The sequence below is a fragment of the Meriones unguiculatus genome, chromosome 5, assembly GCF_030254825.1.
Source record: "Meriones unguiculatus strain TT.TT164.6M chromosome 5, Bangor_MerUng_6.1, whole genome shotgun sequence".
NCBI lineage: Eukaryota > Metazoa > Chordata > Mammalia > Rodentia > Muridae > Meriones > Meriones unguiculatus.
In genome coordinates, this window is record NC_083353.1 from 117,286,441 (window position 1) to 117,309,698 (window position 23,258).

A 23,258-nucleotide genomic window follows, 5' to 3' on the forward strand; every position below is an offset into this window, starting at 1 on the left:
GGTGAGGTGTGTTTCAAGTCTGCTTGTTTTGCTGCACCACAGAAGACACAGGAGGCTGACCAACGTGGGTGTCTGAGGTGATGCAGCCTGGCCCAGTCAGGGCGCAGTCAGTACAGCACATCCTGTACTCAGTTCCACGACCCACGCGGAGAGCTCCAAGCTCTTCCGTGTGACGTGTCCACGCTGTCTCCTGGACAGTCTCTCAGCCTGCGTCAACCCCAGGACGGAACTCTGTTGCCCCTTGGCTCAAAGAACTAAAGAACGTTCCCACAGAACACAACAGGAGGAACCCCAAGGGATGGGATTCTGGGAAGGCGACATTTTTATATAAATTATCTTTATTTATAGGGTATACAAAAGGTATAAATATGACTTATGTAAAGGCCATCACCTGCACACCCAAGCAGATTCCACAGCTCTCTAAGCCGGACAGAAACGTGAGACCCGGTGGCTTGTGGCCCCCACACCCTTCAAGTGAAGACAGATGAAGAGCTTTCTGCTCAACGTCGGTAGCTTGTCGGGGACAGTGGGTGCCAGAGGTGTGTCAGGCTTCGGAGCAGTCTGTAGACAAGGCACTTAATGGAAAACATGCCTGAGGCAGAAACCGGTGGCGTCTGAAGGGACAGGCAGGACGGTAGGTGAGCACAGGTGTCCTCCTCCCAGCTCTCCTGCCACCACGCAGTCTCCTGATGCCGAGCGGGGGTGGGGTGGGCGGGGAGGGACCTCCTCCACCTGGGCAAAACCGTGGAGCAGTGGCCAGCAACCCTTCGCCCATGCTGGGAAGGGCAGCTTGGGTGTGGATGACCACTGAGCACAGAGCCAAGGTTTTGGAATCCTCAAGTTCAGGTACATCACGGAGTGGCGAGCCTGAGGAATTGGTCATGATTTGCTGGGGGAGGGTTCATGATCTCAAGGCCTCGGTGCACAGGGCAGTGTCTGCACGGATGTGGGCCAGCCTTCAAGGCCAGGGGACAAACCAGACTGGCAGGTTGGCTTTCGGAGAGTCAGTGAGTGTCTTACCGAGAAGCTCCTGCTGCTCTAGCATGACACTAGACTAAGATGCTGGAGAGAAGGCTTTCAGGGATGCCACCTGCTCTGAGGACAGGGAAGAGGGAGGCTGGGACATCAGAGACTTTCAGGCCCCAGGAACAAGCTAGTACCCAGAAAAAGAAAATATACCAGCCCTGACGGGAGATGATACTCTACGGCCATCATCCCCGTGAGGCAAAAGCTACCAAGAGTGGATTCAGCATGAGATCTTCTGAAGAGTCACTCTGTTGCCTTTAATCCCAGCACTGGGGAGACAGAGGCAGGTGGATCTCTGAGTTTGAGGTCTCACTCTGCCTGGTCTACATTCCAGGACAGGCAGAGACACAGAAAGAAACCCTGTCTTGAAACAAAACGAAAACCCAAAAGATAAAAAAGCAAGAGTCAGTCTGCTGCTCCTGAGAAGCAAACCGCGCTCCTCTCCACTCATGTTTTGGAAGATGCTCCAGCCCTGGAGCACAGGGGCGCACGGAGGCAGGCCCAAAAACCAGAGGAACAGGCCACACTAGGCCAATGCCTACTTTGTAAATAAAGTTTTATTGGGACACAGCTTTACTCTTTGGGCACCAACTAATTATGGCTGTTTTTTTGTGCTAAAGAAGCTGACTGGAGTCAGTGCAAGAGAGCCTATCAGACCACTGGCTGGGAAAATCTGCAGGCTCCGTCTTAGAGGCCAGAGGCATCCCAGGGACCCGCCCCTGTGAAAGGGCCCTCAGAAAAGGAGGCCTGAGTGTTTCATCATTAGGACCTGATTCTGCAGGAAGCGCTCCAGCACAGGAGAGCTACACTCGCCGCGCAGACTCGGTGGTGCAGTCAGCAGTCACCATCGTGCCCGGCTGTCCACCTCCCACCTCTCACCCAGGCGAGGCTGCGATCTACGAGCCGGTCTCTGAGGTCCAGGGAAGTCATGAACGGGGGTGTGTGTGCACGCGTGTATAAACGCCCACACGCACACTCACGCGCACACCCCATCATTCCCCAAGGGGGCAGAAACGCTGCTGCTCTTGCGCTGGGGGAGGCTGGGGGGCAAGCGGCTCCCTGCTCCTGAAGGCTCTGTGGTGAGGAAGTCCCCTGTTTGCCGCCGCTCATTCACAGGCCAGCTTGCTGTCAAAGCTGGACAGCCCGATGGCGAAGGCCTGAAGGGCGCACAGTGGGTAGTTGTAGTCGAGCGTGAACACGTCATCAGCCACACGTCCAAACTGCATGACTATGTAGTCAGCTGGGGACAGAAAGACAGGACCACGTTAGGGTGGCAGTTCAAACCGGGGGGGAGGGGACGCCCAACGACCTTTTCATGGGGTCACGCATCAGACAGCCACGTCACGATTCTGTTAGGAAGCAGCCATGAAAATAACTGTACGGCTGAGGGTCACCACGCCACGAGGAGCTGATTAAGGGATCGCGGAGCGTCAGGGAGGTTGAGAACCGCCGAGTTAGAGGTTAACGTGGTTGCCCTGGGGGGAACAGGCGACGAACGGGAGGGGAAACGGCTCAGGGGTACAGCACCTGCCTAGGATGCGGGAGGTACCACGTTCCACACGCACCTAGCACCACACGCAGGATAATAAACAGGTGGGAAGCATGTGTGAGTATAACTGTAATCTCAGTACTCTGGAGGCTGAGGCGGGAGGGCAGAGCTCCCCAGGCCCGGGCCTACACAGCAAGACCCTGTCTCAAAAGGGTAAATTAAAGTCTGTCTTCATTTTCTACTTCAGCTCTCTTCTCCCTGGAGACTGGGAAATCACTCCTGACTAGCACGGTGGGCAGGGGGAAAGGCCGGGGCTATGCGATTGGGCTCCAACCGGCTGGTTTGGGGTCCTAATGGCCTCACCCGAGAGTTCTCTGATGTGCCACAGAAGGATGCTCACACTCCCTTCGCCCCGTGGCTGGTCCTTCCGGGAGATCCTTTCTTTAACCCCGCCCCCCGGGTGGGCTTCCTGGCCGAGGTGGGCGCGCTCACTCCCGCGCCTGCGCGGAGTAGCTCCCCCAGCGCCCCAGCCCCCCCCCCCCCCGCCCGGCCCCCTGGGCTTACGGTCGTTCCCGTGGATGATCTGGAAGTTCTTCACAGACGCCTGGGTGACCCTGCCGTGGAAGTTGAGGACGTAGGACTGCGTGTCCTCGTTCCACACCGGGGCCTTGTTGTGCAGTTCGATCAGGTTCTCCATGGACTTGTTCTGCCATTTGGAGAGCAGGCTCTCGTGTTCCTGCGTGGAGGGGAGAGGGCGACCTCGTCACCTGCTCACACTTCTGAGCGCCGGAGGGTGCAACGGGGAGACGGCCTCTCCCTCTCAGGAAGGTTCAGATGGCAGCGGAGGACCAAACTAAACATCCGCATAAGCTCTGGGATTCCTTTTCAACATTTTTTTTTTTCTTCTTTAAAAACAATTACTGATTTTGGTTTCAATCTGAAGTTACAGATGGTTGTGAGCTACCATTGGTATTCATGCTGGGAACTGAACCTCGGTCGTCTGGGGGAGTAGACGGAGCTCTTAACCGCTGAGCCAACTCCCCAGACCCGGGTCTGAGACTCTTAACATGTGTCCTAGCATTTCTCAAATCAACATCTGTGGACCATCCCTGCCCTGGGGATCCAGAGCAGAGGAACGCTCAGTAAGAGAGGCACTCCAACCTGGGCTTCCCGAAGAAGCAACGCTGTTTGTTTGTTTTTTTTTTTTAAATTGGTCTCTTCTGTGTTACTGCATTAAAGGTGTATTACTGTCTTTTAGAGACATTTGCTGGTAGAGTATAAATTTTCTTCTGTCTTTGAGACCTGGCCTCACTGGGAATATGTCTTTACTTACATTTCGTGGTCGAAAGGGGATGCGTTCGTGATTCATATTCATCCCTGGAATGATCACAGACATTTTTCTAGGACCTTTAAAACCAAGTACATTTGTTTCCTGAAAGACAGGAAAATAAGGCAGGATTTGGAAACGGAAGGGAGCAAGAAACTGCTCTCTGCTTTTACGGGAAGCTTCCTCTAGCACAGAAAATGCTGCCAGTGTGGAGAGCACAAACACAAGTTCCGTTTCCTTGCTGGAGCTAAACGCAGAGACTGAAAACTGAACTCAGGAAGTCAGGCGTGGTGACACACCTTTACACACACACACACACGTCCCGGCACTTAGGAGGATGAAATGAGAGGACTGCTTGAGCCCAGGAGTTTGGGGCTAGCCTGAGCAAAGTAGTGAGCCCTTGTCAAGGAAGGAAGGAAGAAAAAGAGTAGAAAGCCAGCCGTAGTGGTACACACCTTTAATCCCAGAATTCAGCAGGTTGAAGCAGGAAGGTTGAGAGTTTGAGGCCAGCCTAGAATATGCAGCAAGGCTAGGGCATACAAGAAGACCCTGTCTAGAAAGAAACAAAACAAAACAAAGACAATAACAAAAAAAAAGAAGAAGAAGAAGAAGAAGAAGAAGAAGAAGAAGAAGAAGAAGAAGAGGGGATGGAGGGAAGGGAAACATTAAATACAAAGAGATGGCTTTGAATTTTAGTTTATTTTTTGTTGCAGCCTTTGGCCCAAGAATAAGCGCCAGCAAAGGAGCAGGGAGGGTGGTGCAGAGAACGCGCTGATCTACATCCAATTAACACTCCGAACACAGGAAAGAAATAGTGGCAGCCCCTACTCGGGGATCAAAGAAACACTGAAGGAGGAGGGGGAGAGGCGGCTTTGGGCCTGGCTGGCTGGCAGGAGGGCGCAGAGCAGGGAGCAGCAGGCAAGGCAGGGGTGGCACTTACATAGCAGATGGCGGCCAGCTCCTGCCGGGTGTGGGCCTTCTCCACCAGGCCCTGGGCCTTGACCGGGTTGACACCATGGTCATACACTGTGAACTTGGTCCCCATGAGATTGGATCTAGTACCAGGAGAAAAAGCTACCATGATGATCTGCGTTTTTTTTCCCTAGGACGGAAGTAGAGGGGAGACCTGTCTGCCTGCTCGCCAAACGCCGGCATGGACACCACCTGGGACTGTCTTTTAATTTTTTTTTTTTATTTTAAAACATTTAATAATTTATTCATGATTTATTAACAATTAATAAGTAATTCAATAAAATAAGTTATCATTATTATTTTAGTTTTTGAGATAAAGTTTCTCTATGTAGCCTTAGCTGGACTGGAACCCATGATCCTGCTTCTGTCTGGGGTTAAAGATATGCGTCATTACCCTTGGCCTCAAGATTTCATTTTAACTTTTTTCTCTTTGGTTTTTGAGACAGGGTTTCTCTGTGTAATCCTGGCTGCCTTGGAACTCACTCTGTAGGCCAGGCTGGCTTGATCTCAGAGATCTGCCTGCAGAGCGCTAGGATTAAAGGGTTACCTTTTCTGTCTTTTTAGGATTGACACATCTATCTATTTGAATCATTAAAAAAAAAAAAAAGTAACAGCATCTAGGGGTGTAGTTCAGTGGTAGAGCAACTGCTTATCAAGTGTGAGGGCGTAGGTTAAGCCCTAGTCATAGAGGAGGGTGGAGGCTGAGCAGACAGGCTTGGGAGAAGAAACAACAGCCATTATTCTGAAGTCACAGGGACTACAGAAAGCACAGGCCACTGACAGGGTTCTGTCACCTGAGTTTGCCGACGTAACTTTCTCCTTCTCGAGACAGATCCGTTGGGTCTGTGGAGACCAGGTAGTTGGAGGTTTTGCTCTTTTTTCGCTTCCTCCCAGCAAGAAGAAATATCTGAGGAAAGAAAAGGTGCCGGTCAAACACAGGTCCAGTGAGCCCACGATGTTTATCACTGCCCACTACGTGCAAGGAAGTCAATCCTAGGCCAGGCATGGCGGGGCACACTTTTAATCACAGCACTGAGGGGGCAGGGCAGCAGGCTGACCTCACAGGGCGGCAGGACCTCACAGCGACCTCCAGGACAGCTGGAGCTACACAGAAAGACCCTGCCGCAAAAGCAAAACTAAAGAAAAAAATAAAACAACCCCCCACCAAATAAATATAGACAATGAAAGCCAGTGCTTGGAAGGCTGAGGCAGGAGGATCTGCAGTTCAGCAAGTCAGCTTCAGTTTCCAAGTTTGAGGCTAGCCTGGGTTACATAAAATCCCATCAAAAGATGGAGAGAGGGGTAAAAACGAGCATACTTTCATACTCTCTCTGGGATGGGGCAGCTCAGTGGTAGTCGTCAGCTCAATGGTGGGGCAGGAGGCTAAGCTCCATCCTAGCACAGGGAAACACTTCTCCACTTCCTCACATTATAGGTAATCCTTTTTCTTGAAGGTGGGCAGGGGTGAGGGACTAGAGATCCTACCCACGGCTAGGACAGACTTGATGACACTGAGAACAGGACTTCTGGGCACATGACCCGTTTTCAGGTGCCAGTGGCCCATCCCCAGCACTAGAAGAAAAAGAGGAAGAAAATGGCCCATGACGGACCCTGTACCTTGCGATTCTCCTCCTTTTCCAGGTGCATATAGTAGGTGGGAAAGAAGCCACGGTCCATGCCTTTCTTATCCCTGGTCACTCTGCACTTCACTGTAACACCTCGAGGGGCAGGACTATACGCGAACTCCTCCAAATTATCCACTTCTCCAAGCTGGGCCTCACTCTGTTCGGATGTCACACCGGAAGCTCCTGTCTCCTGAAAACGAGAGTTTTATGTGGGCAACCAGAATTGGGTGCAAACTTCAGCCCCTGCAACAGACACTTGGAGGACAGAGTCCTCTGGCCCTCCCCCTGTCTTCAGTCCTCTGACAAAGGGCAATCTGAGGAGCCCAGGCATCAATGCTTGCCCAGTGTTTGGGCCAGGCACACCAGCCGCGGAGGACGATGGGGGGGGTTCAGCTCAACATACCGAGGCTGCTTTCTGGACTGCCGCAGAGCTCCCTGTATCTGGGTGAGTTGGCGGGGAGCTGAGGCCCTCCCCTCGGTCTTCCTCCTCGTCAGTCTCCTCATCATAGTTCACACTACTCAAGATGCCTGGCAGAAAAGGAAAACGCTGTCAGCAACAACCGACTGTGCTTTGAAAAGATGGAATTAGAAATGAAGAGTTCTGTGGTGGTGAACATCTGTAATCCCAGCACCGAGTTTGAGGCTAGCCTGGTCTACGGAGTCAGTTTCAGGACACCCAGGGCGAGGTACACAGAGAAACCCTTGTCTTGATAAAACCAAAAAGGAAAAAAAAAAAAAAGAAGAAGAGTTTTAGAAGTTTTTCTTGCTGAAGACATTCCCAACTGTGGCCAGGATGATGAGTCGGTAAAGGTTCTCGCTGCCAAGGCGAGAGTTCAATTTTTGGGATTCACATGGCGGAAAGAACTGACTTCCTAAAGTGGTCCTCTGACCTCCACATGTGTGCTATGGCATGTATATCTGTCCCCAAGTACACACACAAATAAAAAAAAAATGTAACAACAGCAATAATAATAAATTGCTAACCGGAACCAGTTATGGCAATGCTAGTCTCAGTACTCAGGAGGCAGAGACAGAAGGACCAGAAGTCAAGGCTATCCTTGGCTACAAAACAAGCTTGAGGCCAGCCCGGACTACCTGAGACCCTGTCTCACCATCACCTCCTTTTATGCTTTTGGCAAACTCCAAAATCTTACTATGGCCTCCCAAATTCTATCAACTAGTGCCTTCTTCTTTTTGTTTTTGAGACATGGTCTCACTATGTAGCTCTGGATGTTCCTGGAACTCACCCTGTAGACCAGGCTGGCCTCCAATGCACAGAGATCTGCCTGCCTCTGCCTCCCGAGCTCTGGGAGTGAAGGTGTGTGCCACTATGGCCCCACATCTCTGTGCCCAGAGCCAGCCCCTTCTAAGTGCTCTAGGCTTAGCCTGGCCACCCTCCCTCCCACCCCATCACATCCTGCTCTGCTACTGTCACCTCAGTGCCTGGCCCTGTACTTCTTCTCTGGGCAACTAGGGTTAGCTGCACCCAGGGACTTCCTGGCACCTCTTCACTTCCAGCACAAAGCATCAATTACTTTATTTTTGAGACAGGGTCTCATGTAGTTCAGGATAGCCTTAATCTCATTGTATAGCCAAGAAGAACTGTGAGCTTCGAATCCTCTTGCCTCCATCTTCCAAGCGGTGGGATTACAGGCATGCGTCTCCGAGCAGTTTCTTCAGTGCTGGGGATCAAACCCAGGGCTTCATGCATGCATGCTGGCAAGCACTCCACCAACTGAGCTGCAACCCCCCATCCTCTCACCCCCCCTCCCCGGGCCACAAAGCCTCAGTCAGAATGAACGATCCATGAGAATGAGTCACACCCACTAGGACAATCATGCAGACAATTATGCACTCAGAACCCATTTTCTTTCTTTTTCCGTTTTTTTTGTTTTCTTTTGCTTATTTTTGAGGCAGGGTTTCCTCTGTGTAGCCCTGGATATCCTGGAACTCTATTTGTAGACCAGGCTGGCCTGCCTCTGCCCCCTGAGTGCTGGGATTAAAGGCCAGCAACTATGCCTGGTCCCATCTTTTTTTTTTTAACTTCAGAATTTTTGTTTATTCTCTCCTTCTACCATGTGGGTTCTGGGAGTCAAACTCAGGCTGTCAGGCTTGGCAGGAAGTGCCTCTGCCCACTGAGCCACCTCAGAACTTTTGTTTAGTTAATATGTGTAGGGAAGACAATTTGTCGGAGTCAATTTTCCCCTCTCTTATGGGGCTCCGAGTACTGAACTCCAGGTACTGGCACCAGGTGTCTTTAACCACTAACTCACAACCTATTTTCTAAACGGACGAACACAGAAACCCGGTTCAGCATCCAACTGCTCGACCACGCTGCAGGGGGCTTTCCTGCTGCCCCTCTCTGGTAGGGGCTGGCAGTGCAGGCACCCAGCACACATGTCTTCCCTGCTGGCCTTCACTTTTCTCACTTGAAGGGTAGGTACATAGCTGGGCATGGCGGTGTATGTCTAAGATCTCAGCACTAAGAAGCTGAGATAGGAGGATCTCAAGTTGGAAGCCAGGCTGGCTAGCTTATTCCTGGCTAGCAATACCTTGTCTGGAAGGGAAAAAAAAGAAACAACAACAAAAAAAACAGGTTAAAAAAAAAAAATGCTGCTACGCAATGGTCACACATGCCTTTAATTCCTTGTCTCGAAAACAAAAAGGAAAACAAAATGGCAAAAATAGGCACTTGATCTCACTATGAAATTGGGTTCTTTTTGTTTTGTTTTGTTTTGAGGCAGGGTTTCTGAGTGTAGCCCAGCTGTTCTGGAACTTACTATGAAGAGCAGTCTGGCCTTGAGCTCGGAGATCACCTACCTCTGCCTTCTGAGTGCTGAGATTAAAAGCGTGCACCACCAATGCCTGGCTGAAACTGTTTTCTCTGAGGAGCTCTCAAGCGAACTCTGAAATGCACAGGTGTCCTTATGCAACACCACCAACTGATGAAGTGGGCTCTCGCCATCGGAAACAGAGTGCAGTGGGACAAAGTGGCTGAGAGCAACTTTGCTGAAAAGAGGTGTTTGAGTGACTAGCCTTCAGGCCAAGCTACCACTCACTACCTTGGGGTGTTTGGCTGCAACCCCTTGCAAAAGGATAATCTGACGTGGGCTTGCTGACTGTTTACATTCCCTCACGGGGGCTGGGAGGCTTCCAAGACCTACCTACAATACGCCTGAGTAGCCAGCCTCTCTCTACCACCTACTGTCTGCAACTCTGCCTTAATCACAAGCCTTAGGCCACAGGCCAGAGCCAGGAAGACTAGGGAAGAAGGCTCCACCTGTGAGAAAGTCCTCGCATCTGCTGGATAAGGCTTTTCAGGTGAGGTCTATTTGGGGAGCGCCCCTCCCCTGTAAGTAACCCTCACCTATGCTCTATAAATAAACTCATTTCCATGGAGTGACTTAGTAGTGGAATGAGCCTCAGTTTGTCACTGGAACCTCAGAAGGGACAGATTTTGCTCCAGAGACAAAAGAAGAATTTTAGCAACAGGAGGGGGGTAAGAAATGAAAAACTGTCAAAAGAAAGGAAACATCATCTATAGTTGCCAGGGGTCTTCCCCAGCTGGCTGACAGGGCAGCCGCAGAAAAGACAAAGAGTCAGGCGGAGGGGAGGAAGTCAGGAGCAGACGGTCCCCAGAATTTTGCAGCTACGATTGACTAGCAATCAGGTTGCTCCTTTGTTTATACAGGTTTCACAGAACAAAGACAGACTAATGATTATCCAAGTGGTATAGATTATATGTTTGATTCTTTTTCATTACATGTCCAGGGTTACAAGTTCAGTCACAATCAGAAAATACAAACAGAACAGATTTAATTTTTATTACCAGCCCTGTAACTCCAATTTAAAGAATCTAAAGAATATCTCCTCCAAGGCAAGCACATTTGATACATGACAGCCTGCTTTTAGGCTGGCAGTGTTTACAGTTTGAAAGCACTCCAGACAAACAGAAAATATCTAAACTGGTCTTTTTATAAATAGCAAATACTAACACCTAACTTCCTTTACTGTATGTTTCATCACCTATGCTATAAAGTAGGAAAAGTTTATTTTAGTCAGTCTATCTTACTTACTGAGTTCTATTCCTCCAGGTGTGCCCTGTAAGACCACGTGTCTTTTAAACTACATATTCAGAGAGCTCTAAGAGTGCTAAAAACAGACCTTGAATCTGTAACCTTTTCTCCTGGCCAGTCAGAGCTTGTCAACTGTCTCTGTTTACCCTGTACCAATTATCCTGTTTGAGTTAGCTCAGGGGCAGATGCCCCAGGAAGATTCCTGGAATAATGGCCTCACCTAGCTATGTGCTGATCTGTGCTTAATGATCTCCAGGGCATAAGGAAAGCCCCAAATAGGGCCAGATAAAGTTAACTAGGATTTTCCTTAACAAACTCAAGACATAATTTTCTCAGGAAAAGACATAAAACGAACCATAATATAGAAAGCTCCCAAGAATGCAACATGCTGAGGCCAAAACCCAAAAGTGAGAGATAGAAGGACAGTGATTGTAGCATTTGGCTCAGCTTTGCTGGAACTGCACCAGGCCTCTGTGCTGGCTTCATGATTCTTGCTGTTTCTAGTGGGTTTGGCTGTGCCATATAATAATGACCATTACCTGTTTTCTCAGACGACAGCAGGAACAACTACTCTTGCCAAGCACCACCACTTAGATGTCAAAGAGGCTGGAAGCCCAAGCCACACTATGCCAGCCTGGGCCATTCCGAACACAAGCCAACGAGAGAAAGGACATCCTGTCTTAAGCTCAGCACCATCCTCACCGTGCTTTTGGAGAATCTCTTGAAGGTCTGGCTTGGGGGAAGTCTCCACAGGGCTTTCCTCATCTCCATTTCCTTCGGTGACTTCTTCTGGAGCAGGGGAGCCCACTGAGAGAACATGAGGCTTGCTTTCCAAATCCTGAGCCTCCGGCTTAAGGAAAGCAGCTGGACCATCGATGCCTAGGAGCCCAAGGGAAAAGAGAGAGTGAAGGTTAACCAGAACTGAGCTGGGTGGTTTTGGGAAATATAGCCAGAATCAAGGGCTACCCAGCCATCTCCTTTCTCCTTCCTTAATGTCACGTGCATTTTTTTTTTTCCCCAGGACTGGGACTGATTCTATTAACAGACTTGGCTACTCAAGGTGTACTTTAGATTCTAGGACTGAGACCAAGAGGTTTGGGGTGTGGCTCAGTGCCAGGGAGTTTTCATTCATTTTTGAGGATTCATTCATTCATTTCAGAGAGTTCCATTAAGGATTTGAACTTCAAGGCATCTTCCACATCTATTTCCCCCCCAAAGACCCAGGATGTGATTATAAAGATTATGACAGTATTTAGGAAGCATGCTAACTCTATCTTTGTGCGGCATCTCCGCACCCTCCTGCTGTATCTTGGGTCTGTGAAAACTGTACTTAAGTTACAGGTGGCACTGTCTAAATACACACCATGAAGGATGACGTCACTGCGAGGTGTCTGAGGGTCCACCAAAGGTGTGTGCTCCTCACTACCTCTTGGCTTTAACCTTCGCAGCCTGGCTTCTGGGTTTGGTTGTACCATGAGTGGCTCAAGGCGCTTCTTTCTCTGCTTCTTCTCCAGCAGCGCCCTCTAGAGAGAAAATGAGGCGTTACAACATGAGGCCTACCCTCTTGAACTAGTGTAGCCTGATACCGACCCCACCCCAATCCTCCTAAATACTTATTGCTATTTGGGAGGCTAGGGGGAATCTCTGTGAGTTCCAGGACTGCCAGGGTGACACAGAGAAATCTTGTGTGTGTGTGTGTGTGTGTGTGGTGGAGACATTCAGGAAGGTTTTTTTTCTTCTTCTTTTCTGAGACAGGGTCTTCCTATGTATCGTAGGCTGATTTTCAACTAACAACCCTCTTGCCCAATCCTCCCCAATCCTGGGATTACAGGGATGTTTCGCCACAGCCAACCTCAGTTTTGCATTCTTGTTCATCTTACAAAATTCAGAATCAAACGAGCTTGGGTCAGAGGTGAGAAGAAAGAAAAGGCACCTGGGACATTCTGAGCAGAGAACAACGGAGTCTATGGGTAAAAGCAAAATAGAGAGCCAGGGGGTCAGGCAGACTGCTTGCTTTTGTGTTTTACTGTTGTGGTGATAAACACCGTGGAAAAAAAAAAAAAGCAGCTTGGGGTGGAAAGGCCTTGTTTCCATTTACAGTCCTTCACCACAGGCAGTCAGGACAGGAAACTGGGAACAAGAATTAGAGTACAGGTCTGGAGGAATGCTGCTTACTGGCTTGCTTCTCATAGCCAGCTTCGTTTTTAATTCTAAACCTCAGGACCACAGTGGAATGGCACCACCCACTGTGGACTTGAATCTTTTCTCATTAATCATCAATCAAAAAAAAAGAATCCCCACGGGTTTGCCTACAGTCCAACCTGATGGCAGCAGTTTTTCAACTGAGGTTCCCTCTTCTCGGACAACTCCCGCTTGCGAGTCCCTGGCTAGACTCACTCTGTTTCGTGTGCCGTCAGTACCTGTCACTGTAGAGCCCATGCAACCTCATGTGACTGTCAAATGTTTTTGACGAAAGTTAAAAAAAAGAAACTGGCCAGGCGTTGAGGGCGCACTCGTTTTATCTCAGCCCTCGGGAGGCAGAGGCAGGTGGAGCTCTATGAATTTGAGGCCAGCCTGGTGTACAGAGCAAGTTCCAGGATAGCCAGGGCTACACAGAGAAACCCATCTCAAAAAAAAAAGCAAACATGAAAACAGCGGACTCAAGTATAGTTCCAAGTTGCATGATCATTATGGTGTCACTACAGACACCACAGCACATAATCCTCCCCTTCCTTCATTAAAACATGTATGAAAGATTGTTGGAGGTCTCTAGGCTAGGGAATTCTAGAACGATCATTTATGATAGAAAGACCATCAAAAAGATTCTTAGTGGGAGCCAGGCATGGTGGCCACGCCTTTAATCCCAGTACTTCGGGAGGCAGAGGCAAGCGGACCTCTGTGACTTCAAGGCCAGCCTGGTCCTCGGAGTGAGTTCCAGGATAACTGGGAGGGACTACAAAGATAGATCCTGTTTCAAAACACTAAAAAAATAAAATAATCAAACACATACACGCTTAGTGGGGGGTGGGGCAGGGAGGTGCCTCAGTGAGTATAAGTTTGCCTTGCCAGCCTGATCTAAGCTCAGATCCCCAGAAACCACATGAAATCTAAATGCAGTACCTCAAGTGTCTGTCGTCCTAGGGTATCTATATGGGGGCATGAGAGGCAGGGACAGGAGATTCTGCAGAGTATGGTCATGTGTTTATCCCAGTGACAGAAACCTGAGACGGGCCCTCACCAGACACCAAACAGATGAAGCTGCCAGATCTTGGATGTTAGCTCAGACTGGTCTTGAACTCCCAGCAGGCCGCCTCAGCCCCTCTAGTGCTGGGATTAATTCCCAGTTAGTGCTACCATGCCCAGTACAACATCCTTCTAATTCTTACATGCTCCAGGAGATGTTCACTGATTAGCAATAAAGCCAAGCGTATTGCTCCCATCTTCAAACCACTCTGGACTTGCCACAGCCCAGTGCTTAAGCCCAGCAACTACTAAGCTCACACACTGTTTATTGAGTGAGTGACCGTGAGTGATCCCCCTGTCGTGACTTCAGCACCAGTCAGTGCAGCTCCTCCAGAGACTCTGCTCACCTGATTGTCCAGCTTGAGCTGTCGAAGCCTCAGGGTCTCATCTTCGAAGGCACTGTTTCGAAAATGACAGAAAGGACAGCACATAGACAAAATCGTTCTAAAAGCCTGTCAATTATTTCATTTTGTTCATACATGCATTCCCACGGGCTAATTGTACCCAATCGACTGCCTTAAGGGAAGCATCCGCTTCCAGGTGTTGCCTGTGCTCACACAAGGGCCTCTGAGCTACTATGACACAGGCCTACCCACTTCCCCTCAGGCCCAACCACTGCCCGCAGGCCCAAGCACTGTCATAGATTCCAGAGGCCCACAGGAAGTCAGAGTCCACAAAGGCTAAGAAAAAGATGCTAACACAAACCCACACTGGAGAGATTTCTTTCCCTTCTTCTATCTGCCTTCTTTCTTCCCTCCCTCCCACTTTGTTCTGTGCTGGGGATGGTGCCCAGGGTCTTGAGGCTGCTAAGCCTGTCCATGGAGCCCCACCCAGCTCTTTTTGTTTTAAACTGTGTATCAAGTATTCGTTGTTTCAAAACAGCATGGCCTAAGTGGTGTGTGTCTTGTTTTGCTGATTCCTTAAAGCAACCCCATGAATCAGGTCCAATTTTTCATTCTGAAGGTGAATGAACAGAGGCTTTGGAGAGTCATGTCTAATTTTTACAGATGGCATTTAAACTGACCTAAAAAAATCAGATTATTTTATCCCCCCACCCCTTTTTTTCTTGAGCTACTTCTGTGAGAGACAAACGGGCTGAGTGTCACAGCTCCCAACCTTGTCCGACTTCCCTAAGATCTGGGCGAGGTACTTCACTTACTCTCCCAGTTTGCTATCACAGCCTCCCATGGCAGTCACACCTTCCCTCCCAGTACTGGGGGTGGGTGGGCAGAGCTAGGAGGATTGCCCTGATTTTGAGGACAGTCTGGGGCTTCTCAGCATTTCAAAATCAACAAGGTCCGGCCTTAGTAACATTTGCTCTGGGCGCCAGAAGAGGGCACAGGATCTCCGGAGCTGGAGTTATAGGTGTGGACTGCCACGAGGTATGCTGTAAACTGAACTCGGGGCCTTCGGAAGAGCAGCAAGTGCTCTTACCAGTAAACCATCTCTCCAGACTCCCTTTTAATCCACCTGTCCACCCACCCACCCACCTATGAATCTACCTGCCTATCAATCATCTATCTATCTATCTATCTATCTATCTATCTATCTATCTATCTATCTATCTATCTATCTATATCAATCATCCATCTATAGTCTTGTGTTTTGGGTAGTGATAGCGATTGATCCCAGGGCCTTGGGAAGGGCTAAGCAAGAAATCTACCATGGAGTCACACTCCTAACTCTGAGTCGGACTCTTGTTACAAAACAAAAACAAAAACAAGTGGTGGTGGAGGTGGTTGCTCACGCCCGTAATCCCAGCCCTTGGGAGGCAGAGGCAGGTGGTTCTCCCTGAGTTCCAGGTCATCCAGGACTACATAGGAAGACTCTGTGTCTCAAAGACAAAACAAAACCAGCTATGGGTATAGCTCGGTGGTAGAAGGCTTCGTACATGAGGCTGTGGGTCCAGCCTTGGCACTGCAGAGCAAACTAAACAAAGGAATAGACAGGAAAGCCACAGGGCACTTACAATTCCAGCCCCTCCTCCCTGCTGCAGCCCACTTCTGGCCTCCCCTGAGGGATCCCTGCCTTTCCCCTGAGATGTTTCTATCTCCAGCCTCACTCACACATTCCTAAATCCTCGCTGCACTACCACAGGGTAAGTAAGTAGTGTTGGTATCCACTGGGGAGGAGGGTAGGTTTGCAAAAATGGTGTCTAAAATGACGGAGACAAAAACAAACAAAACAAAATCATGAGCATTATTTTGGAAACATCAACCTGGAGCAAAAACTTGCGATTACAGCTTAGTTTCCAACCACTGCTGCAAATGCGCAAAAGCTCAACGCACACACTCTGCACGAGACACTAGACCAAAACTGTGATGCCTTCTGGCGTGGATAAAAACGGCTGTCCCCTCTCCTCACCACGCCTCCCCAGTGCTGAAACCTCAATCATCTACACTCTGAACACTCTGAAGCTGAGCACGCCCTTCGGAGCCTCTGACTGGACGGTCAGCGCGCTGGGTGTGACTTCAAGGCTGCACCAGACGCGGCTCACTGCCTCCCAGCGAGCCTGGGCAAGCTGAGCAGGAGATCTAAATAACAGGGTATCTCGGAAGCATTCTGACCTGGGCAGAACTGTAAATAGATGCTACAGGCCTGTTCCGTCTAGTTAACACCTACACATCGGCTACAGGAACTCTAACTTAAGCTGTGGATGTGGCTCAGGGGCAGAGCGCTTGCCTAACAGGCACAAGACCCTGTGTTTCATCTCATTTAGCAGGAACTGAACTACGCTCTTGACAGGAGAGCCACCTCTCCGGGCCCCACCCCTACAGCTTTGATATTCTACCATATGGACATAACAGTTTTCTTTCTTTCTTTCTTTCTTTCTTTCCTTCTTTCTTTCCTTCCTTCCTTCCTTCCTTCCTTCCTTCCTTCCTTCCTTCCTTCCTTCCTTCTTTCTTTCTTTCTTTCTTTCTTTCTTTCAGCTCCATCCTCCTGATGACTCTGTCCTCATGACCTATCGTTTCCCCAAAGCCCATGTGCTGAGACCATAGCTTGGCTGATTTGATTAATTGTGGTGGAAGCATCTGGGACATACACGCTCATGCCACAGGACTTCTCAGAAGATGGTCGTTCCCACAGGTGGGGGATGGTAAAGAGGAGAAGGCTGAGAGTTTAACTACAATGAAGATCGCACAAGCGGGGCAGCCTGCTTCCCAGGACTCAAGTTTGAGGCCAGCCAGAGTGCACGGCGAGGCCTTTCTACACAACCACGCCTCCCCTGAAGAGAGGTCGAGGCATCGTGCTCTTAACAGGTTGGGAAGAAAACAGCACCTCTATAGTACAACTGCCAAGGGGCATCACCTTAACTTAATCGTGAGACAGAGCGAGACAAACCAGTATTCAGGAATGGTCTACAGCAGCGGTTCTCAACCTGTGGGTTGTGACACCCTAGGGGGTCAAAAGACCCTTTCACAGGCGTCGAATATCAGACACCCCACATCTCAGATCTTTACATTATGATTCATAACAGTAGCAAAATTACAGTTCTGAAGTAGCAGTGAAGTAATTTTATGGGTGGCGGCCAGCACAGCATGAGGAGCTGTATTAGAGGGCCACAGGATTAGGGAGGTTGACAAAAGCTCCTTGGAAAGTGGCCCGTGGGCTATGAGTGGTACTGAGTCTCTATGAATTTCCTGGTTTTCCTAACTGCTCTGTGACTGCATAAAACGTCAACAAAAAGGGAGACACAATAGAAGACATATACAGGAATTCTTCATTTTTTTTTTTTTTTAAACTGAGTACAGGAAGGAGTGTACCGCGGTGCCTAGCTCTTAAATCTGTTTTTGTTGTTTTGAGACAGGGTCTCTCTGTGTAGCCAGGCTGGCCCCAGACTCAGTGAATCACATCACTGTATCTCTAGAGTGCTTGGATTAAAGGCTGGCTTAAATGTTCGTGTTTGTTTGTTTTAATGTGAGGGGTCACTAGTAACACAAGAGATAAACTGAGGTGAAGGGCAAAGGTTACTTCTGAACTTTTCTTGTAAGTTTTTTGGCAAATGTAATCTCTTTCAAGTAATAATTATAGAGACAGTTTATTAGGAAAGACAAAAGTACACCCACTGGGTGTGGGTTAGCGAGCTGGGGAAAGGTGTAGATGCAAAAGTCAATTTTTTTCCCCAAAATAAAACAGTTATAAAACAAGACATAAATGTTTCTTTCATAACTATGGGCTGAGTGATTTGTCAATTCCTCTGCCCTTGACTATCGCTGTTTGGGGTGAGATGGTCTTACTCTTTAGCCCTGCCTGGAACTTGCTATATAGACCATGGGATGGGCCCAAACTCAGGGTCTGCCGCTTCTGCCTCCCCGGGATTAAAGGAGTGTGCCACCATCGCCAGCTTGCCCTTGAATAATGCACCCAGTTACACTCAGAGCATTTCTAAAAGGGAGCGGAGAGAAGATCAAACAGAGCCAGCTCACTCGACGGGAGTCTCCCGCTTCTGCTGCCGCTATGGAGCGATCCCTGACAGACTGCTTGCCTAACTAAGCCACTGATATCCTTGACCAACTTCCACCTCCACACTCCTGGCAAGCTCTCTGGAGCCCACCACAGCTGAAGGATGCCGAGTGCTGCGTTTGCCCAGGAAGTGGAGGTTCGGCAAGCCCCTGATGGCCTGGGGAAAGCAAAGCTACCCTACAGGAAGGCAACAGGACAAGGCTTGCAAAAAGTGAAGCCCGTGAGACTCGGCCATGGTTTCCTCAGGAGTGCCTTGAGCAAACACTTCCTTGACTGGCTCCTGATCATCACGGATGCTGCTGGAGTGTTTCAGACATCCAGTGTGGAAACAAGAGGGAAGGAGTGGCTTACCCTGGCTACCAAAGGCAAGAAATAGACCGGGGTTAAGTGCCAGTGAGAAGGCTTCTGAGGGTTAAATGAACCTGGTATACGGAGAGCAAGGAAGCATTGGTAAGATATTATGGGAAACACAAAAGGAAATAGTTTGCCTCAAGATGACAGCATTAATAAACTGGGTAACGGTTTAAAACGAGTCTTAGTACATTTCTCTATTTATTATGTAAGGGGTAGCATGCAGAGGTAGGAGGATCTCTGTGAGTTAGAGGCCAGCCTAATCTAATAGCAAGTTCCAGTACAGCAAAACTATATAGAGACCGTCTCAAAACAAACAAACACAAAACATACAAAAAAAGCAGTATGTGAAAGGGGGTGTCATCAAAAGCCTACGCCCCAGCACACTAAGAAATAGTTTATAAATTCACTGTGCAAGGCTGGCCTCGGGCACACTGAGGGCCTATCTCGGGAGCGGACTTGATTATTCTGTATCACGTCTCCATGACCATCACCGACACATCAGAGAGAGACACCTGACCCTAGATGAGCAATCGGACTCCCTCGTCCGTGATTTTGACATCGGATCTTGGGGATCCGGTTTAGCCCAGGCTCTCTGAGGGCACTGAGACACATCTAACTGAGCTACGTGGTTCTGCAATCACTAAGCAGCAAATGCAGGGTGTAAGAGACAGGCGTTCTGGTCCTGCTCTGTGCTCTCAACTACTACACTAAAACACGCATTAAAGGGGACTAACTTCCTTTTCACTTCTGTAGTGACCAAGAATACTAAGCTACCTGCTAATAACTGATACCAGCACAGACCAGCAGTAAGATGGGCAATGAATAGAAATCTGAAGAAAATGAACACTTTAGGAAAGTAGATACAGCTCGTGTGTGTGTGTGTGTGTGTGTGTGTGTGTGTGTGTTGACCTTGAGACTGAACTGAATTCTGCAACTATGATGGCAGGCAGCAAGCCTCAGTCTCCTCTCCACTGGAGATACAGACATGTGCATGGCCACTTCCAGACTTTTACATGGGTGCCAGGGGATTTGAACTCAGGTCGCAAGCACTCTTATCCACTGAGCCATTTCTTTGGCCTTTCAAAATCCAGCCTAGGCTGCTGCTCAGGACAGAATACCTGCAGCAGCCATGCCTCCCCACAGTCGGAAGCTGGAGAGCATCCTCCTAAAACAACCTGAATCTCCAGCAAACAGATGCCCAGATACTTGGTTTCTACTTCCCCGAGTGAGCACCGTGTGCCAGCAGACTGGACAGTCAGACATATCAAACAACACGATGAGACATCCGTTTCTCCCCATTTCCTGAGGCAGCCTGATGGCAGGCTCCTCTGTAATCTCTAAGAGGGACCCCAACTCTGCAGCATGGCCCTGAATCTCCTCCTCTGGGCCTGGCCCAGCCTAACTGTTGTCTTTCTGTCCACCTGTGACATAACTCTGATAAACTTTTTTCTTCTTTTTCTTTTTTGGTTTTTGAGAGAGAGAGAGAGTTTCTCTGTGTAGTTCTGGGACCTCTGTAAACCAGGGTGGCCTCGAACTCACAGAGAGCCTTCTGCCCCTGGAGTTCTGGGATTAAAGGCGTGCACCGCCACCGCCAGGCCATAATAAACTTCTTATCCCCATCCCCAACAGTGCATCTCAGTGTCACTCTTGAATCCCATAGCCTGTATTCATTCCGGACGCGACTCTTTCAATTTTCCTAATAATTCCATCTTAAGTTCTGAAAATGTCCACATGCTTTTCAAATGGACACACCAGCACTTGGTGTAGCTTTGTGTATTTCCAACCATTGATTCATATTGTTACCCCACTTCCCACTGCCAAGGAATTCTGGCACGTATCATGTGAGATACTCCATGACGTGTTTAAAAAACAGTGATTTTTAACCAATGCGCAGCTACTTCCATTGACTTATGTTTACGACCAACATTGGTGAACCGACTGTGGGGAAACTGACGAGACATGTAGATTAGGCTCTTAGGAAGTGTGATTTTGGTGTTGCACAGAAGAACACACACCAAAGCAAAGGTGTTTTCTTTTTGTAAAAAGGGTGCGCTTGCCGTCGATCAGCTAGCAAGCACACTGGGTCAAGATGGCCGCTGTCTTTCATCCCTGATGCAGGTGAAAGGGTTAGACTAACTTTGTAACCTATATATCTTCTAAAGCCTATAGTTTTGAGTTTTAGGTCCAGGTTAAGCTAGAGCCTCTTAGTACCTTTCCAGAGAATGGAGAAATGTGACCCTATCTGTGAGGACAGATATAAAAAGCAAGCAAGCAAGCAATAACCTTCACTCAGCAAAAAGAAGGACCAGACCCTTGTCTCTGAGATAGTGTTTCTTAGCAACAAACCCAGACTCCTTCTGAGTAGCTTCTGACCTCCAGTCAAAAGTCCATAGCCCCTAATCTTCAAGGATGAGCTAACCACCCCCACCTTAAATTGCAGCTGCATCCACACTTGGCAGGACTGGCCAAGCTTGAGCACCTAAGACTAACCAATTATCTTACTTTATAGCTTCCTCATCCAATCCTAAATTGCCAAAACTGCAACTTCAAATTTCCCACAATTTTTCTTTTAAAAACCTAAAGGCCTTTGTCTCCTGGTGCCACTCTTTGCTGACGGGCAGGGGTGACCCTATTGCGCAATGGTTAATAAACCTCTTGCTTTTGCAACAAGTCGTGGTCTGGGGGAGTTTCTGGGAAGGGTGCGATCTTGAACTCCTGAGCTGTGAGACCCCAGGTCTTACACAGGAATAGAGAGTGCTACTGTTTCATCCCATGGATGGGAGCTGGACTTCATAATCTGACAATTGGCTACTTGGTGTGAAGGGGAAGTGAGAGGTTCAGGGAACATGGGCCCTTGTCAGGCTACACCTCTGAGAGAAACGAAGGCGTTTCTTGCAGGGCTATGTGTGGAAGCCATGCTTGTGGTCCTAGGACTATAGGGTGGAGGCAAGATCAGGAGTCCACGGTCATTCTGGTTAGCCTGGGATAAATGAAACCCTGTCTCCCCAAAATAAAACCAACAAAATCCCAACCTGAGCAGGTGATAGACAGAAAAGGAATCTAGATGGATGCAGGAGGCCAGGAAAGGCAGAGCAGGAGGAAGCAGATGGGACCAGCCGAGGATACAGGTGACAGGGGAGCGGCTCCTCTTCAGACATAGCCCTGGCCTCTGTTTCTTCGGGACTCTCTCTCCTGTAAGTCTTTCAACAATGTTCTGAATGTCACACCTTGCTAAGGGAAGTTAGCAGAATGTCAGACAGAAGAGGCCTGTCAAGTCTCTCACAGCCTCCTGGAGCTGAACTGAAGAAGCAGCAACCGGAGCGGAGCCTCCTGTAAGGTTCTTCTGGAGTTGGCATAGAGACACAAACACAAACAGCCAACAGCAGGCCAGGATAAATAGCCATGCCTGCTTCCTGCAGCCTCCATGCTGAGACTAAACAATACATACTTCCCTGGGAACTGTTTTCTTAATGAAGAGAGAAAACAGCAACTAAACTCGAGGATAAAATATATAGAAAAGACAAAAGCGATGCATTTGACGTGTAACCTGCCTTCTTAGCCAGTGGCTTCAACAGTCATCTCTCCCAGGCTTCCTTCTCCCAGGGTCCTTGCCAGGATCCTAAACACACAGCACAATGCTGATTCTGTTTTTTTGAATTGTACTAGTATATTTGAGCATGCATGACAGGGTGCCCTCGGTGGTCGGACAACAGTTTCCAGTGCCCACACGGCAGCGCCTAGCCTGTAACTCCAGTCCCAGAGATTCAATGTCCTCTTCTGGCCTCATCAGGCACAAATGTGATACCTACACACTCGTGCAGGCAAACACTCATACACATAACAAAAGCCAATAAATCTTTAAAATATCAATCACCGACTGGTACATGCTTTCTCTATGCATTCTAGAAGTCTCTCATGTGGTATTTACAAGTTCATGCCTGCCATATCAGTACTTGGAAGGCCGAGGCGGGAGAATCTGAAAGAGTTCAAAGCTAGCCTGGACTATACAGCAAGACCTTGCTGCATAAACAAATAAGTGTTGTTTTTTTTTTAACATGAAAAATATTGGGATGTCGCTGCATAAGCGAGAACTCTAAAACCCCATGCCCTTACTGCTATTAATGACAGGATATGCTCAAGAAGGCCTGAGGGACTGGAGAGATGACTCAGTGGTTAGGAGCACTTGCTCCTTTTACAGAGGACCCAGGTTCGGTTCCCAGCAACCACATGGTGGCTCACAACCATCTGTAATTCCAGGTCCAGGGGACCCCATGCCCTCTTGTTACCTCTGCAAACACCAGACACTCATAGGGCACACAGATATACATGCATGCAAAAACTCATACATGTAAACTTTTCTTTTTAAGGCCTCTGAATGGGGCTTTGCTGCAGGAGGAGGTACGGTGGTGTCTGACAGTCCTCTGGGTACCCAGGCCTCCCCACTGCCCACACCGGCATTTTTTACACCGTGTTTATGCTACAGCTGTGGCGTCGGGAGAAACACGCCGCACTTCTCTGGGAATTCTTGTTTTCACTACGACAGAGCAACTGCCAAAACAAAGCTCTGCCTAACCCGAGCCCTTTGCTGACCTGCATGGCAATTAGACACACTTGAAATGCTCAAGAGGAGCAGAATTCAAAAGGAACTCAAAAAGCACGACTTTATGCACTCAGCCTTGCTA

General features: G+C 48.9%; 1 protein-coding gene across 1 annotated transcript in view; it reads right to left on the reverse strand.

The window, feature by feature from the left end:
* Nucleotides 1–320: 320 nt before the first annotated feature.
* Nucleotides 321–23,258, reverse strand: part of Tulp3 (TUB like protein 3) — a 34,229-nt gene continuing 11,291 nt past the window's right edge. Inside the window, exons 2-11 of the mRNA XM_021637045.2 lie at nt 14,106–14,157; nt 11,879–12,038; nt 11,218–11,394; nt 6,843–6,967; nt 6,432–6,629; nt 5,609–5,721; nt 4,783–4,897; nt 3,849–3,947; nt 3,080–3,251; nt 321–2,266 (exon numbers count right to left, since the gene is read on the reverse strand). Of these exons, the coding sequence (XP_021492720.1) occupies nt 2,133–2,266; nt 3,080–3,251; nt 3,849–3,947; nt 4,783–4,897; nt 5,609–5,721; nt 6,432–6,629; nt 6,843–6,967; nt 11,218–11,394; nt 11,879–12,038; nt 14,106–14,157 (1,345 nt within the window). The 3' untranslated portion in view covers nt 321–2,132. The remainder of the gene's footprint in view (nt 2,267–3,079; nt 3,252–3,848; nt 3,948–4,782; nt 4,898–5,608; nt 5,722–6,431; nt 6,630–6,842; nt 6,968–11,217; nt 11,395–11,878; nt 12,039–14,105; nt 14,158–23,258) is intronic.